Source organism: Dermacentor silvarum, chromosome 3 (assembly GCF_013339745.2).
Source record: "Dermacentor silvarum isolate Dsil-2018 chromosome 3, BIME_Dsil_1.4, whole genome shotgun sequence".
NCBI classification, from domain to species: domain Eukaryota; kingdom Metazoa; phylum Arthropoda; class Arachnida; order Ixodida; family Ixodidae; genus Dermacentor; species Dermacentor silvarum.
Window position 1 is genome coordinate 191477467 of NC_051156.1, and position 17923 is coordinate 191495389.

The following is a 17923-nucleotide window of genomic DNA, read 5'->3' on the forward strand; positions in this document are numbered from 1 at the left end:
GAGAAAAGTATGAACATGAACAAGAACACCTACCACTGCCGTGCTAATCATTATATTACAATATAAGACATCAGCATTTCTTTTGACAATAATATTGGTTCCTAAAGCTCCTAAAGTCAGAGTTTCGATACAGTGGCTGTAGTTTCGATCAAATTTTTATTAAAATAACATCAAATAGTGCATGTTGTAGCCTCGCAGCAAATAGTAAAATTTTAAAGTAATTTGTTTTATTTAGAATTTGATGTAGTTCTTAAATACAATAAGTAATCCTGTTTTGTTATTTACATAAATGTTGAATATTGTTTTTTTTATCATTTGCTGCGGTACCAATGTTTACAGCGGGAAACGTACCGGTAACGTTGAACGTGCGAGCAATTAGCGGGTGTTTCTCGTAATCTGTTTGAATCTGCGTGATTTTAGTCGAGTCTCCTCGCAGAAATTGAGCCAGCATGTCGATCGGTGTGCCCATAAAAGTTCTTCACGAAGCTGAAGGGCACATCGTCACCTGCGAGACCAACACCGGCGAAGTTTACCGGGGCAAACTGGTGGAGGCCGAGGACAACATGAATTGTCAGATGTGCAACATCACGGTCACGTACCGCGACGGGCGAGTTGCTCAGCTCGAGAACGTCTACATCAGGGGCAGCAAGATACGTTTCATGATACTACCGGACATGCTCAAAAACGCTCCTATGTTCAAAAAAGCCGGTGCCAAAAGTGCGACGGCGTCCGCCGGCAGGGGCAAGTCGGCGATTCTACGAGCGCAAGGTTAGCCCACATTCTTCTTTTGCTGAATGCAGTTTCTCGTTATCGTGGGATTCAGTGAAGTAAAGATCTAGCGCGACCCCATGGTTTTGTTTGTAGTTCGGTGTTATCTCTGGTGCTAAGCCAACGATGTTTTCGTTGCTAAGCCAATGTTTCGTTTTCCCTTGTCTCCGTGAGCCGCTCAACGGTGTAGCGAATTTCAGAAGGTCGACATTTCTGTTTTTTCTTTCTCTGTAGAGTGTTTAGTTTTGTTTACCCTTACTTTCGGAATTTCGAGCGTTGGCATGCATTGTGTAAGTGCCCTAGACAGAGTTAACGTTCTTCATGGTTTCTTCCTTCCCAAGAACGCGTCTTTTTTCTACAGTGGCAGCTACTACCGCTGCTGCTGCTACTACTACTACTACTACTACTACTACTACTACTACCAATTCTACTGCTACTACAGGTGCAGCTACCTGCAGAAAGCATAGCTTACTGCCATGGCTACCAGCCCTACCAGTGCGGTTGAATTCACTTCTAGATTTCTGGAAGTAGTGCTAGCTTGGCTATAACGCTTGATTTAATAATGCGCTTTTCGGCCATACAGTTGCAATGTCAACGTCTGGCGATGTTATGGAGATAGTTCCAATTTTCATCATCACATCATCCATAGCATACCTGTCACTACTATTTGTGGAGTCGAAATATGTTTCTAGCCCATGAACACTTCAGCTTCAATTGGCATGCATGCATGCATGCACTAACTTCAGTGAAGTATCAAAAATAAAGTGCGATTTTTGTGAATGCATAGTTAAGATACGTTGTGCCGTAATCTGAAAGTTTAGCTCTTTCCTTACTGTGCCATGGGAAATATCTCAAATATCTCAGCACGGTGCTATGCACTAACCTTCAATTTAGACTCTCCAACTCTTAGCTTCAAGATTGCACTTGCAATTTAGTTCACATTTGGCGAATTTTGACACCTTCGTAAGTCATCTGAAGAAGAAAAATTTGAAGGACATATTTAATAGACCTGGCATCCGATGCGATTTCCTCTTGCCATTTTGAAGCAACCATTTGTATTGGCCAGTTTGGCCGCATGGGCTATAAATGACAACAGCTAATGACAGGTGGCTGCCTTACTGAGAACTCTTTGGTGCGTGAGCCCGGGAGTGATCATGGTGTTGATAGATATCTGTGGCCTGTGAAGTATAATTTTGTTACTGATCATTCCATTTCCCTGTAGCCTATGTGAACAGTCATGCGTGTCATTGAACATGCAACACACGGTGCCCAGAAGCTAAACAATTTGCTCTAGGTGACAAGTGGCATCAGCTTATTTTCAAGAGGGACAGCTATTCGGTCATGAGAGACGTTTTGGGACACTTCATGACCTGGTGGTCATAGCGTCAACGGCAAAGAACAAATTCAGAGCGGGGGAACTGGTAACATTTTAATGCTGCAGTGAAAAGTTTGCCAGTGTTGGTGACCATTATTAAAGCACACTCATTCCTTATTGTGCAAGTTTAAACTTAGTGACTGTAGGAAGATTTTTTGTTGAGGCCACCAATTTTTAAAACAATAGTTGAAAATTGCAAAAGTATACTTTTGAAGTAGACAAAGTTCATGTATAATACACCACTTAGAGGACATACTCGGGGACGTCGCTTTCGGTGATATCACTTTCGGTGCACGTTTATTGGCTGGTTGAGCAAGATCGGGTGAGCTCATTGGAGCACTACATCACGGGAAGGCGATAGTATCGCCAAAAGTGATCGTCTGAGAATAGTCCCCTGACATACCACTAATTTGTGAGTAGGACTTTTGCAAGACCGTCGTAAACACGTAACATATGCACATAAGCTGTAAATTTGAATATCAAAATTGTCCGCTTTAGATGCTCTGGCGGGTGCAGTTTACAAAACTGCGATATTTGTTCTTGGTGCAGATTTACGAAATTTATTAACTTTGTGCTTACATTTGATTGAAAACTTGCAGATTATTGTAAGAAATTGCAGGCCCCAAATCAAAAATCGGCTTCCTGCCTTTACTAGAATTATATACATTCTCTTTCAAGTACAGCAAATTTTATGCAAATCACTTCAGGTGTTTCATAAAAGCATTTTTACGGCTTACAGGTATTTGAATAGGTGGCATCGGAGTTTGCCGCAAGCTAAAGCTCTTTTTGAACAGAATAAATGACCTCCCAGTATGGAAGGAAGGGCACTATGTGCACACTCGGTTTTTGGCCTCTTGCATAGGAATAAAAACTGTTAAGATTTCAAATCAAAGGAGTAGTTTCCAAAGCTGCACCTATTGTGTCAGCTGCATTGTCATATCGAAGTTCGCATGGGTAGTGCTCTGTTGAAGAAAGTTTGTAGCTAGGTAATTGCAATCCCAAGATTGCGTTTGTGTGGGCTGGGATTGGTTTGCACATGGCTTATTTAATTGGTGCAGCACTTCATTATGTGGTTTATTCTTAGTAAGTTAGCATGCAGTCCCGAACTAGTTCGTGGTTTTTAAAGCAACACCATTTTGCAGTTCTGGTTCTGCCTCATATGATGTGATCTGAACAAAAACGCCAATTCATGATTCTTCTTGATTCATGTTTCAAATAGATTATACTGTGACCCTGCTGTGTGAGTGGGATTTTACGAATATTTCCCCTTCATAAGACTGCCACATCAATAAATCTGAGCAAGTTTTTATAATTGACTTCAACACCATAGGAGAGGGGCCTATTTCTCTTTTTGAAAAATGGTGCCATACACTTCTCTATGACATGAAATGCTCGACTAACATGGTAAAAAAAACAGAAATGGGACTGCAGATCTCGTATGGCGAAGGATATATTTATAAGCGTGAGTCATCCACTTTCCATCTTGGAGATTCACGAAAATAAAGGAATGGTTTTCAATGTCAGTAGTAAAACTTTCAGCATTCCTTCATAGCTGCCATGAGAACTGCCAGGGACTGACTGCGGGGTGGTAGCGCACGCAGCCTGGCATGTCTGACACTGTGATTAGTAAAGCGCCATCAACCTACCACACACGGGAATACCTGTAGGACGAAATGTCTACCGGCATCAGCATTGTGGGAAAAATGAAAAACACTGCTTGACATCCTTGGCAACAAGTTATTCAGAAACCGATCCTATGACTAGCTGTCACTGTGAGCCAAACAGGGACAACCACTTATGGTGGGCTGAGGTCAAGACCTCTTAAGTGGTTAATGGGAGACTAAAGGCAAGCATTCTTTTTTTTTTTTTAATCAGGAAAGCTGTGCTGTATTAATAATCGCAACATTCTCTGCATTGAGCCGTCCCATGTTATGGAACAAGTGTATAGATTTTCCGGACCAAAGTTGCCCACTTACTAGATGCAATACTCCCTTCAGTGTCCCTTTTGAGTTGAAGAAAATTGCATCTACGAGGTATCTTCAAAAAGAAACCGAACTTTTGCTATAACACCTTTACTGCTTATGGTACACCATTTTAAGTGCTGTCCCTTCAAAGAAGTCCCCTCTACTGGCAATGCACTCGTCCCATCTTTTCTTCCATTTTTGGAAAGCCTCCTATGAGCACTTTCTGGAATGGCACGCAGGTCTCTTCTCGCATTGTCCTGGATCTCCTCTACGGTTTGGAAACGACGTCCTTTCAAGGTGGTTTTCAGCTTGGGGAATAGAAAAACGTCTGGGGGCTAGGTCCGGAGAATATGGTGGGTGGCGCACAATAGGAGTGTAGGTTTCGCTAAGTAGCTGCGGACAAGGAGCGACGCGTGAGCTGGGGCATTGTCATGATTCAACATCCAAGCCTGATTTTCCTCCAATTCAGGCCTCTTACTTCGTATAACCTCTCAAACGTGCTAGGATTCCCTGGTAAACTTCTTTTTTTTATCGTCTGACCATGTGGCACAAATTCCTGATGGACAATGCCTTTGCAGACAAAAAACACAACCAACATTACCATTTTTGACCGACTCATACATGCTTTTTTGGACGAGGAGAACCTTTGGCCACCCACTGCGATGACTGCACTTTCGTTTCCACATCATAGCCATAAACCCATGTCTCATCACCTGGTTGATGTTCTTAAGACAGTTTTAATCATTGGCAGCGGTGAGCAGTTCCTGGCTGATTTCAACACAGGTCTGTTTCTGTTCATCAGTCAACAAACGCGGCACGAATTTCGCACTGATACGACGCATCCCAAGTTTGTCACTTAAAATTTCATGACATGATCCTACGCTATCACAGTTCGAACTCTCTCGAGGTGGTCATCATCTGTGGATGTGGAAGGTCGTCCAAGCTTGGGATCGTCACCGACTGACATTCTTCCATCTTCAAAACGCTTTAACCAATCATAGCACTGCGTGCGGCTCATACAGTCCTCCCTGTATGCTTGGCTTAGCAACTGAAATGTCTCTGTGAAAGTTTTCCCAAGTTTGTAGCAGAACTTCTCACACGCACGCTGTTCTTCCAATTCCTTCCTTGTCACTTTGGCACCAATCTGAAGAACAGCTTGTTCATGTGCTCACTTCAGCTACTATAGCTCGCGAACTAACTGTCTGAGCGAAACGCGGCAAATGGCAGTTTGTTGTCTAAACCTGCTGCTACATGCACTCAGTAGCTGCAGCACGCCCCCTCTGCCGGTTGGTGCGCTATTTCAAAAGTTCGGTTTCTTTTTGAACACACCTCGTATACACCTCATGCAGTGATTCCACTCCTGCGCCAACTGCGCCAAAGTGCGCCAAATGGGATTTACTGCGCCATCCTGATACAATCGATGAAAATTGCGCCTAACTGCGCCAAACAGTCTCAGAGTTGACGGCATCTATCGCCGACAATTGCACCACTGGGGAATTAAAACGTGCAACGTGATGATAGGGCGAGCCTTAATTGCAATCTAGTTGTGAACAGGAGACGAAACAGCACTAGCGCGTACGTCCCGATCTTTAGTCTCGATTAAGCCACAGCGCCATGCACGGCGCCGATGCGGCGTCTGCCTTGCGAGGCGGCTCGACGGCAAAGTGCGGTTTCTGCTGAGGCTCGTGGCTTCAAGGTCAATTGGCGATTCATCGGCGGACGTTATCTACTCCAGAAACGCAGCTAGTCCAGTAGACCCCCGCTGATACGTTTTTTCACAGGACCGTAAATAAAACAAAAAAAGACAAAAAAAACGTAAAAGCCGAGAGAAACGGGAAAATTGAAAAATGAGAGTAGCGTTGAACTGCACACAATATTGTTTTAATTCTTAAGTGTGAAAAAAAATAGTTTCGCCGAAAGCCGAATCATCAATTGCGATTGCAAATTAGTAGGAAGCTATACAAAGTAAGTAGTATAGTAGTTTTATCTTCCGTATAAACTTGTAAACATTCGCTTATTAACTATATTAACAAGCCTGGCGTCAGCGCGCAGAGGCAAACATAAACACATGACACTCGATGAGCGCGGACACGCGCTGTCAAACGCTGGCGTGAGGATGCGTCGCAGCAGCAGCGAACGAAGTGACCTTCCTACTGGTGTCTATCGTTTCCACGCAAACTGAACGCCGAGAACACACAGCACGCTCAAAGTTATGAGCCACCGACACCTACACTGCCTATACTCTATCCCCAAAGCAGATCGCCTTCAAGATATCACGCCGCCGCGCATTAAGCACTTGATGCCAGAGTACAACGCCTTTCGTTTTCCTCCACCTCGCTCCCTCGCCGGTGCCTCGAGCGGGACGGAAAAAGGCGCGCTTCCTCCCTGCTTTCTTTCTTGCGCGTGCGAGATAGGCGCCGCGGTTGTCGGCTCCCCTCGAACGCTTTCACTCGCACATACGGCGCGGGGCGATGGCGTTATCGCCCTTGGACTTAATACGGAACATCTATGCGCCAAAACCAATTTTAGTGCGCCACCACGTCATATATAGACACCATCTTTAGATAGGAAATACGGATCTCAAAGGCCATGCTTTGGCTGGCGGAAACCGAAAATACGTCACAGGTGTCGCCCCCGGCACTTTGGGCAGCCAATCCCATCGTCAAGTCACCAAGCCAAGCGACATGAAAGTCAAAATGGCCGCTTGGGCGGCGCGGGGTGGCAGTTCGCAAGGCATGATGAGGGAACGGTGCCACATTTGCGACGCAACAGTGGGGTTACCAATGCATTGGGTCCTATGGGAACTACGCCGGGACCGGCCGAAAGGACGTAACAGCCGGGAAAACGCAGCACCGGGAACGTAACAGCGGGGTTCTACTGTAGCTTGTTTGAAGCGCAGCATGACATGTGATTATAATAAACTGTATGCCGCCAATGTGTCCATAATTTCTGTTTCTGGATATAACGAACGACATCTGGGAAAACTAGCAATATATGAAACGATATCAATTTGTGTGTGTCGCATGCACAGATGAGCATTTTTTCTCCACGAGATCTGCAAAGGATGGAAATGTTTACCAGGCTTCTCGTAAGAACGAACGAATTAGTCAGGTCTCTGAATGTAAATTGCAACTCGCTTTTTCGAAATACTTCAGGATGTGAAAAATCAGCTGCTCCCAAATGCCAAATTGCCTGCTCCAATGTGCTCCAAAATGAAATTTCTAATGCTCCAAAAATTGCTCCAAATCAGAAGTCGGCAGTAGCATCACTGACCCATGGAAAGATTTACACGCCTTTGTAAACTTTCGTTAATCCCTCAAAAAGAAGTTCTTGCAAAATGTAGTGATGGCAGGAACGGGAGGCGTATGTTTCAAAAATGCTCTTTCGCAACCCCCATGGCTGCTTCTCCACCTCGTTTTCTCCCCATGGCATCAGCCTAAAAAGCTGCTGAACATGTCAAATAAATCACTTTATAGAGATTTCGGTCATGACTTAAGGAATGTGGTGTCCACCTAAGCCATCTGACATCAAATGTGATCAATTTGAGCACTCTTTTGTTGCACTGCATGTTATAGTGATCATCCTCTTAGTCAAGTCATCCTAGAATCTCACGTTTGAGTTTGAATGCGTTTTAGCTTAACGTGCAATCGCACACCAAACCTAGTGTGTGGGAAATGCATTCCATCGGAGCAATAACAATAACGAAAAACCTTAATCTCTGTCCAGTGAAATTTCTGACCAATGTTTACAAATCTCTACAAATTGACCAGTGTGGGAAGCAGGCAGTAAAGCATGTTTGCATTCTCGCCTTGGTAGCTTTAAAAATGGTTCTTGTGAATTGTAAATGTGGTGTGTTTACTTACAACATGTGAGGCTATTTTCAGTTGACTGATTCCTTGACTCTGTGGTTGTCCATTTACGCAGCTGCAAGAGGACGAGGTCGAGCCAGAGCCTTGTTCCAGAGACGAAAATGAGGCGGCCGACCCACCCCACCCCTGTACTTCATATTTTATGCACAGCACCTCCATGACATCACCACAGGAGTCAACATTTGTCGGGTCTATACATGCCAGGCGCATGGATCGATTTTTTGTGTCGTGTGCAGCCACCACAATCGTTCATCTTCCTTAGGAAGTGCAGTAGCCTCTGGAAGGAATAAAAGATTGTGGGTGAAGTCAGTATCTTCTGGCATGGCACGCTGCGCTGTGGTGATGTTTTTTTTTTTCTTTCCCATGTTCCATTCTTTCGGTTTTCATTGCTTTGAATTGTAAAGAATGAAGTGGAATAAATTGAGTTTTCTTGGGTAGCGATTTGTCAGTGTCTGTGATAAGGAAGTGCACTACAGTGTGAAACTCATTTATAACTGAACCCTGGTACGACTAATTATGCCCAGGAGTCTCTAGCCAAAGATGCATCTCTAGCCAAAGATGCATAGCACATGGCCACCTGCAGGCCTCAGTTTGGCCTATCAAAGGAGCAGTAAAGTATTAAGGCTTGGGCAAGTTATGCTTATGCGGCTAGTGAAAATGCAAAAAAGGGCACGTGTTTGAGACCCCCGATTTTTTTCTCAAAGCACCTGAGCTCTGTAAGCTGTATCATTGTAAATTGGTTATGTCAACACGGCATTGTATGTATTGAACTTTTGTCAGAAAGCTACCTCCAACAAAATGGCACCTGCTTTCATTGATGACATTGATGGCAGTGCTTGCATCTAGCTAGCAAAACAACTTTTATGTGTGCTCTGGCTGATCTGTCTAGGGCAGCTCATCTGGAAACTGGAAGGTCCTTATACTTACCAAGAAAGCACTATGTCTCATAATTAAAAAAAAATTCTAAGCTAGGTAGGCTTTGCAGTGCAGAAACATCAACCTTTATAATCTTTTTCATATACCTAGATAAAATGTATGTCCGCATTGGGGCTGTCTGGCTTTTGAAATTACACTGAATGCAAAGCTGCAAGAACAAAAATTGTCATACTTTGAGTAGTAGTTGTACTGTCACAATAAATGCAAATTAGTGCTCACTGGGGCATCTTGCATTTGTGTCGCATGAACGGTTCACGAAGCAGTTGTACGAGCATATCTGCAAATCGGACGAAATTTCGTACATGGGTTCGTTCTAAGGTCCAGTTCGTTATAAGCGGATTCACCACGGCACCCGTTATGCTTAAATTGTAACAGCACCGAATATAGTCCCCCGCCTTCATTATTGGTTGAAGTGCGTGTTTTAACCAGCGTAACCGTCCGGTTAGATACTGTCAATGGCCGGCATGACTTATAAAGTGGGCGTTGGAGGGGAGGGGAAATGAGAGCAGCTTGCAACTCAAATGGCCAAACTACGCAAGCCTTCATTGCAAGTGATGCAGCACCGGACACCACGCGTCTTGCCCAAGGAGAAGGCCGGAAACGTGTTGCGGAACCTGGCCGCCGAGTCTGGGCTGTATTGCGCAATTGTTGTTTACATACCCAAGCGACGCGTGACTTGGACAGCAAGTGTCTATGAGGCGCAGTAGCGCGTTTTGTCTTTCGTAGCCGATAACTGGCAATACGAATGCATGCTTCGGTGGGTAATGTAATTATTTAAACGAAGATTATTTCACTTCTATAATACTGGCACGACGTTCTCGGCCGACTCCTGCGCGAGCCGCAAGTGAAGAAGAGTAGAATCAGAAAGCGCGATCTCGTTGTGTCGCGGGGTATCCTTCGCATTTGCTGACGTGTCGTGCGAAGCGAGAGTTTTCCTCCCGAACGCTGCTTCGCAGCAGCAAAGACAAGTTCTGTCGCGCTGGAGAAATTCGCGCGCGTCGTGATGTGCGAGGGGAAATCGATTTTGACGGTAAGGTAAATACAGGACCACGCGGTTGTGCGTTTGATGCGCGTTTGGAGTTTGGCCACCGCTCCAGTTTGTGCTCCGTTCGCTGCATGCCGTCTGCCAGATCTTGAGACCTTAGCCGTGTCTGAACCCTGCAGTCGGCGACGAATGTATGACACATAAACATTGGCCACGCTGCTGGGTGATTAAACTCCCGGCAGTTCAAGAGCATGGGCGCTTGGCCAGCACGAGGAAGTGTTGTGCGACGTTCTCGAAGGCCGGCTTTTTGAGCAGCCTAAGTTCGTTAAGCTAAATCAATAGCCTTGGCATGTTTCTCTCGTACTGTCGCTCTGTAATGCGTCGATATGCCCTGCGTGCATGTGCAAATCACGAGAACTCTGTTTCCACGAGATAAAGTAGTGCGGCGGCGGTAGCGGGCGAAAGGCGCCCCCGGCGTGTATTCGGGATCTCGCACTGCTTCCCCCCTTTGCTGTTAGGCTTAGGAAGGGGCCTGCCTTTGGCCCTTAAGCGATCCCCCGTATTCGCGCGGGTATTCTACTACTAGAAGGGAAAAGTGTAACATAGGAACTACTGTAAATAACCATTCCCTCTCAGATGCCTTGTTTTTATACTTGTGTCTGTGATATTTCTGGACTTCGGCGCTTTGGCCTCAGCGAGAATCGGCCGTTTAGGCCTAGTGGTTCAGGTGATCCACTCATCAACCCACTTCGTACGCTACGAAGCTGCAATAGTTGTACAATAGTATAAATAGGAAAAAAACCGGACACCTTGGAGGTGAGCGCCAACTTAGGACTGGACTCTTTAAACGGTTTCTTGTGCGGCAACAAGAGTGGACAAGTGCTTCAAATACGTCCCATCGTCCAGCGAACAATCATGAGTGGGGATACCAAGCGGAAAAGCAAGAACAGCACGAGGTTTGTACCATTCTCATTTTGTTTTCTGCGTTCCGCGCTCGGGATGTCGTGCGGTGCTACTCTGTGGCCAGAAAAACTTGAGCGTCTGCGCTGTTTTTGTTTGCCGCGACTCGAAACATGCTTCTCGTAGTAACATGTAGGCCTAGAGAACCCGTGATCGCGTATGAATCGATGCAGTGTAGCAGCATCTTCGACCCGCGTCTCGGCCCGATGCTTAGGAATGCGCCAGTGCAGTTTTCTGCTTGCTCGGAGAATGCATTTCAAGTACTGCATATTCGTCGCTCGACTTCGCTTTTCTCTCTCGTGTGGAGGCTCGTGCTGCAAACGCCCTTGTGTTTGTGTGTGGGAAGAAAAGTTCGTACCAGACTCGGGCTGGAAGCAACATTATTAAACAGATCCTCACTCGCCGCCGCGCTCTCACGAATTCTGTATTTCCTCGCGCGCACAGGCGACGGCGATAATTTACGAATATTATGCTATTCTGTCTGAAAAGCGAATCTTATCTGTACTGTTTCACATAGGGCGAGAATTTGGCGCAATGCATCATGAACTTTCGCCTTTCCGTCGCGACTACGTTGAAACTCTATGTAAAACTTCACTAAAATTTGTAGCAGGCATTTTAAGGAAACCTTCTTGCCCTCGTAAGCCCTGCGTTGCAATTTACGAGTTGTCGTGCGAGCAACGTGTAACATCTCGCTTCCTAGTGACCTCGTTGATGTCCCAAACATTCCGCTACCAAGGGCGCTCTGTCTCGAAAGGAAAAGAAGCTGAATCGTCCTCGTTCGTTACCTCTGCAGTGTTCTCGAAAGTGATAACAGTGCGAGTAGCCACATCTCGTACATTGCTAATGGAACTCTTCCCTTTTTGGCACGCCAGAAATGTTATCTCTAGCCTAGTTAGTCGCCACAAGATGCGAGATAAAATTGCGAGCATGGTGTACATGCTGACGGGCTGATCATTGCCGGTGGACTTCTGCCTCGTTTGAAGCGCTTTCTGTGGAATTCTAGACGAACGTTTCTTTAGTAATTGGATAATGGAAATGGCAAACAATATGCATTAAAAGTAAGCTGTTTCCTTTGTAGAGGAGAGCGCTTTGTTGCATTGGGAACAAGGCATTGCTCATTCAATTTCAGTGTCTTGGTTATTATTTTCATCATTGCAATGTTTGTTACGCCTATTCTTCAAAGCTAAAGCAACAGCTGTTTGAAATCTCACATTCTTCGAAATATCTTTGTCATGGCAGTTCTTGTTCATTCACATAGGTGTTTTTTGACAGTTTTAAAGTTATTGACATTTTTGTAAAGTTGCTGTACAGACTTGCTCTTGTAAATGAGACACGGAATCTTCAGGTGCATTTTTTTTAATTCATGAGCGAAATTTGAGTGAACGAATACTCACCTTTCACCTTGCCCGACGATGTGTCTGGTAATTAGAACGTCTTGTAATTGCACATACCTTTTACCACCTTTCTACTTTCACTCTATTTCAAAAACGCAAGTGCATTGGGGGCAAGTACTAGATCCCCCGGTGGTCCAAATTAATCCGGAGTCCCCCACTGCAGTGTGCCTCATGATCAAATCATGGTTTTGGCGCGTAAAACTCCAGAATTCAACCGTTTGATTCTGGTTGCATGTCTCTGCAGCAAACTTCCTTCGATACCCATAGTTTTTGAACCTTAGCTTGTGGTGGTATCTCTACAAATGTAACATGTTCACCGTTTCTTTTAAGCATTAATAATTTGGAAATCCTTCCCTGTATGAAATTGCCATCTTGCTTAACCGCACATATGTCGCAGTGGCAGTCATTGTGTAATAGATGGGAAGAGAGCTTAATTCATTGTGAAATGATGCATGACAACACTGGCAATGCCAATGGAAGGGCTGGTTTGCTTAATGACCCGCTGGGGGTTTTGGCGTTGCTCGCTAAGCCCAAGCGCTGGATCAAATCCCGGCGGTGGCAGCCACATTTTGATGGGGGTGAAATCCAAAAGTACCCGTGTACTGTGCATTGGGTGCACGTTAACCCGTTCGGTGCCATTGACGTTCTGGTATGCTTCCGAGTTTGTCCCGCCATGTCATGACGTACGGTACGTTCTCCATTCTTCTCCCCTCGGATACCAAGATTTGATTTTGATTAACCACGTGATTCTTTTCTCTTCTGCATAACTAAACACAAACCGTAGTTTTCATTTTATAATAGAGAAAGAACACCCCCGATGGTGGGAGTGCATCACTTCTGAAAAAAAAAAAAAAAAGTGCACTGAAAGGGTTAAAGAACCCAGGTGGTCAAATAAAATCCCAAGTCCCCCACTACGGCCTACCCCATAATCAAATCGGGGTTTTGGCATGTATAATTTTTGCTTTTGTTTTCATTTAACTCAAGTGACAATGTCATTTTGTCTGTACAATTTAGTTTTAAAGAGTTTGCGGTATGCCTTGCATTTGTAGATTGGGGCGCGTCTGGTTGATTATGTTAGATTTTTTTGCCTTGTACTAAATCCCTATTTCTTTTGCCTGTTATAATCCCTATTGGGATTGACAGTATGTATAATAAATAAATAAATAAAATCTTAGAATTTATTTTAAGTAGGGATAAGCCGAGTTAATTGATTTTGGTTGTGACCAAGCATTGCCCTTGCAGAAAAAAACTTGGATGAGGAGTTAGAGGCCCACGTGACACGCTCTAGACTTTCAAACTGGTTGTTTATTTCGCTTGTGGAAGGCATATGCCAGGTAGGAGAGAGTAAAGGTGTTTGCGAAGTGCAATACAAACCATCAGTTAAAAGTCTAGCGCATTTTCTATCCTCTCTCTATGCTTGTACTTTTTTCTCTTTTTTTTCCCCCACCGCTGAAACAATGTTTAGTCTTAAAAGCTTATGGGGCAGTTGTCTGAGGAGATAAAAAGCTAAGGACTTCAGCGGGAGAAATTGCTTCCCTGTGCCGTGTGATAGCAGTCTTTCTGAGTTTGCCTGACCTCCTATGGAAAAAGTGGAGAGAAACTATATATATATATAAAGTCGCCATTCATGTCGGTAAGAGTGCATCACACACCCTTGTAGCCACGCCTCCTGTTTTCCATCGTTTTCCATGCCGATTTCAAGTATGCAAGCAAGCCGAATATTTTTCAAAAGTAAATTTCTTAAAGGACACTTCACAACATATTTCTCGCAAATTGTGCACTCAAAATTACATCTTGTCGTTTTTTACTTGTCACTGTGCTTCAAGCAGAGAAAGCTTTCACGGTGCTAGTAGCCAGGTAGGATAATGCTGTAACAGTTTGAATATATGGTATCAGTAGGTCAGAATAATGTGCTGTTTGCTCACTAGGCATTTACAAATGTGAAAGCAACAGTTTTACTCTCTTAATGAAATGACTAGTTGAAACCGGTTACAAGCAGCCACCTCGAATGAATAGTCAGAGGGAAGCTGTGCCAGTATTTTGTAGCGATGCGTTATGCTTTATTCTATACTAGTCTTATCATCCACCGCTCACGCCGTCTGATCCCGTTGATAATGTGAGCGGACTGTCGCTCTGACCACGGACCAAGCGCAAAGGCATTGGCATCTGAAAGGCATTGCTACAAAATACCGGCCCTGACTTGTGAAGTTCTACGGAGCAAGTTGTTGCAGACATGGTTCATCAAACTATTAAGGACGCATTTTCTACAGAGTTCCAAGCAGTGTGGTCACTGCCATTCATGTGAACAGCAATAGCCACATGGAATGACCACTGTAAGCATATAAGCTTCGCTCTTGCATCAAATGGCAAAAAGTGCTCATTCGGTATGTTGAATTGTAAACATTTCTGATGGCTGCTCAGTCAAATGCATTTATTAATGCTATTAATCCACATCACTGGATTGTAGCAGATGGATGACTTGGCAGATTATTTGTGCAACACTTTTTTTTTTCGTTTGCTTTCAGCAGGCCAGCCAGGTCAAAAGCTTCTCAAGATAGAAAGGTAAGTTTGTGTTTATCTATTGGAAGTGCTGTCCATGCCTCTTGGCATTACAGAGGGGAGTTTCATCGATAAGTTTGAATCTCGTTGCACACGGTTGCAGTGGTCTGAAACTTAACACTGAGGAAAACGCTGTATTAATAGAGAGTTTTAGAATAGGGGCCCCAAAGAAATAGCGTCGACACCACTGCGCATGCGCGAGACGCTAACTGCGTTTGGGTTTGCGTTGGGCACGCTATTTCGCCGATTTAGCGGGAGCCCCAAAAGCAGCCCCAAAGTTTTGCGTCAACAAACATGGCGGCACCCGAAGCGGCGGCTCTCTGAGTACCAAACTCGGCTTGATTCGTGGTAACGCGTGAAGTTAGTAAGCTAGGAGAAGTGACTGCGGTTATCGCTTTCTCTCAACTAACGTGTGTAATGAAGATTGATTCATTAGACGCCGCTGATTCTGAATTCGATTGACGATTTCATGGCTCGTAGGCCTAACGTGGATTAGCTTGGCTGGTGAAGGCACGTCAAGTTGGTTACTCAAAATTAGGCGCAATAAATCGCTTGCTGCTAATAGAATAACGCCTTAATTGCAATTAAGCGCAAACCACGAAGAAAAAACGCTGTATTAATGTCAATGTGGGGTTTCCTCTCTGGGGCTTCAACCAACAGCCAGACTGAAAAAATTTTAGGCACCTGTCAGGCATTTTCTTGGGAGTTTCTCAGGTCTGTTGAATGTGGTTGCAGTGCAGTTTCTCATGCTCTTATGTGCCTAGCATGTCTTCTCTTTATCGACCACTTTATTCCCTTCCTTTCCCCCCTCTCCCATTCAAGGTAACAAACTGCAAGCTATTCTGTTTAGCTTCCATACCATCCTTCATTGGTGGCTAGCAGCCACACATTTCTTTAGTTCTGCAGCTCCTTTAGTTGAGTTGCTGATGACCCTCTTTTCCCACTTGCTCTGTTTTCAGCTCGAAGGAATAGATAATACGCCCGGTTTTGTCCCACATTGCTGCATCGCTTGTGTAAGTTTGCATGCAGTTTTCGTGTTGTATTAAACATTCTTGAGGGGGCTCTGTTAGTGATGCAGTCGCACTACCATTGAATCAGGGTATTTCCCATGCCCCGTCATCTTCAGGCGATAACCGAAATGATAAAATCTAGGAAAACAGAAGCACAAGCACGCCTGAAACGAAGCGGACATCTTGGAAGTTCATCACGTGTGATATAAAAGGGGGACGGTGCCAGGCATGTTGGTAAACTTTAAAGCTTGTGCGGTCTGATTTGCTTTTGGCAACAAAACAAAAGACAGCACAGTAGGGAAAGACAGAGACAAACGGCATTTGTTGTCCCTTCTTACACAAGAATGCCAGCTAGCTGAACTACACAAAAGAAGTAGAACATGCTGAGGAAACTAGGACGTTTTAATCGCCATATGATACCTTGCAATCTTGTTTTCGCGATTTTCAACATTGAACCCTAAGTTATCCATGGGTGCGGTCCCACATTTTGGCAAATGCAAAACTGTTGCCAGTAGGAAGCTTCACTGATTCAGTATCTGCTCTGAGAAACCGAAACAAAGTACTGTCAAACTCTGCCGGACTACACACGGTAGCATATGGAAAGAAGCTCCACCACCCGTGTAACTTTTTCTTCATTTCCACAAAATTGTCCGGGAGTATAATTTCAAAAATTGCTGTCGCCAACATTTGTGGTGCTCAGGAGTGTGTGATATTGCTGTTGCATAACTCGTTTCATGGCTGTAAAAGAGGTTGGCAGTTTCAGACTTGAATTGTCGCTGGAGTCCGACAAAGTCTGAAACAGAAACATGTATTTTTCTTCCCAACCCAGGGTCATGTTGTCCAAGTGCAAGTCCGGGACGGAGAGGTCTATGAGGGCGTATTCCGGACAGTTTCGCCTGAGGTAGGGCTTCATTCTTTTCTCATTGCGATCTATTTTCTGCTCACTACAAGGGCTGTTTGGTGTGAATCCTTCATTCCAGCTTCACTGAGCACTAAGCCTGCCAGGCCCTTTAGAAACTGAGTGGTTATAGTTTTGGTCAGTTTTACAGCTTCTGTAAGGCCATGCCGTCATGACCGTTACGGTAGTCGGATTGCCGTGACTGACTGTAGCGCTTGTCTTGACCAGTCAGTGTGGGATTTTAAAGTATGTTGCCCAATTTGTGTCATTGTGATGCAGTTAAAGTCAAACTTGCTAGGTTCAATCTTTGCCTCCTTTAGAATACAACGTGGTCCATCTTTACCAATAAAATAATTAACTAGGCCTTAGTGGGCCCCATCAAAATCTGTGACGTTCTAGTGCAGGACCTTCAAGGCAGCATCGCCTGTCATTTGTTATTGCGCCTTTTCTGGCTTACCGAGCCTGCTCTACAGTAAATGTGGCCTTTTGATACAGTTGAACCTCGATATAATAAATTTCAGGCATTATGAATTAAGTATAAAATGTATCTTGCAAATATCAGCATGTAACAAATATGTGCTTATAACGAATAACAGTAAAGTTATTGTCGTGTTGCATCTGACTTCGTTAAAACAAGGTTTGACTGTATTGTGGAAGCTTAATTTTCTAATACCTATAGAACTATTTATCGCTCTTTTGTCCCATGAACATTCGTTGTTATCCTTGGTGTGCCACAGCTTGAGATCGTGCTGGAGACTGCTCACCCCGTGGAGCCAGGGGCACAGTCTGAACCGTCGTCCCTGTCGCGGCTGCTGACTTCGCTGGGCCGGGACCAGCGGCTTGTGCAGCTGATGATATTCCGATTGCCGGATGTTGTCTCCCTGTGCGCGCCTAATGCGGACTTGGACTATGCCACGCGTGACTCCTTCACGGACACGGCCATCAGCAGCAAGTTCAATGGCCAGCTTGGCGAGCGCCCCCTCGAACCCTGGATGGATGGTGGCAGCGCTGACATCGGCGGTCTTGATGACCCACCACTGGATGGGGAGGACACTGTGAGTCCTTTTGCAACCATCGTTACATCAGAAAAGTTTGTTACTAAAGAAAACTAATCTGTGCTGCTGACGTTCGTTAATTTGACCTCGATAAGAGCAAGATAATTTACCGAATTATAGAGGGGGTTAAATTGTAGAGGAGGCAAAAAA

The 17923-nt window shown here is 44.7% G+C and overlaps 2 protein-coding genes across 2 annotated transcripts in view; both read left to right on the forward strand.

The window, feature by feature from the left end:
* The first annotated feature begins 332 nt into the window (after positions 1-332).
* Positions 333-8238, forward strand: LOC119446330 (small nuclear ribonucleoprotein Sm D3). Its single transcript, XM_037710740.2, has 2 exons — positions 333-768; positions 8032-8238. Exons 1-2 carry the CDS (start codon positions 450-452, stop codon positions 8079-8081), a joined length of 369 nt encoding a protein of 122 aa, XP_037566668.1. The 5' UTR covers positions 333-449; the 3' UTR covers positions 8082-8238.
* A 2025-nt stretch (positions 8239-10263) lies between these two features.
* LOC119445099 (ataxin-2-like protein) overlaps positions 10264-17923 on the forward strand; it is a 39076-nt gene continuing 31416 nt past the window's right edge. Inside the window, exons 1-4 of the mRNA XM_049664877.1 lie at positions 10264-10853; positions 14777-14813; positions 16650-16721; positions 17456-17773. Of these exons, the coding sequence (XP_049520834.1) occupies positions 10813-10853; positions 14777-14813; positions 16650-16721; positions 17456-17773 (468 nt within the window). The 5' untranslated portion in view covers positions 10264-10812. The remainder of the gene's footprint in view (positions 10854-14776; positions 14814-16649; positions 16722-17455; positions 17774-17923) is intronic.

Bases quoted from the DNA above. Each gene is read 5' to 3' on its own strand.
- LOC119446330 (XM_037710740.2), top strand. From the start codon at position 450: ATGTCGATCGGTGTGCCCATAAAAGTTCTTCACGAAGCTGAAGGGCAC. The intron at 769-8,031 runs GTTAGCCCACAT...CCATTTACGCAG, and splicing joins GGCGATTCTACGAGCGCAAG to CTGCAAGAGGACGAGGTCGA.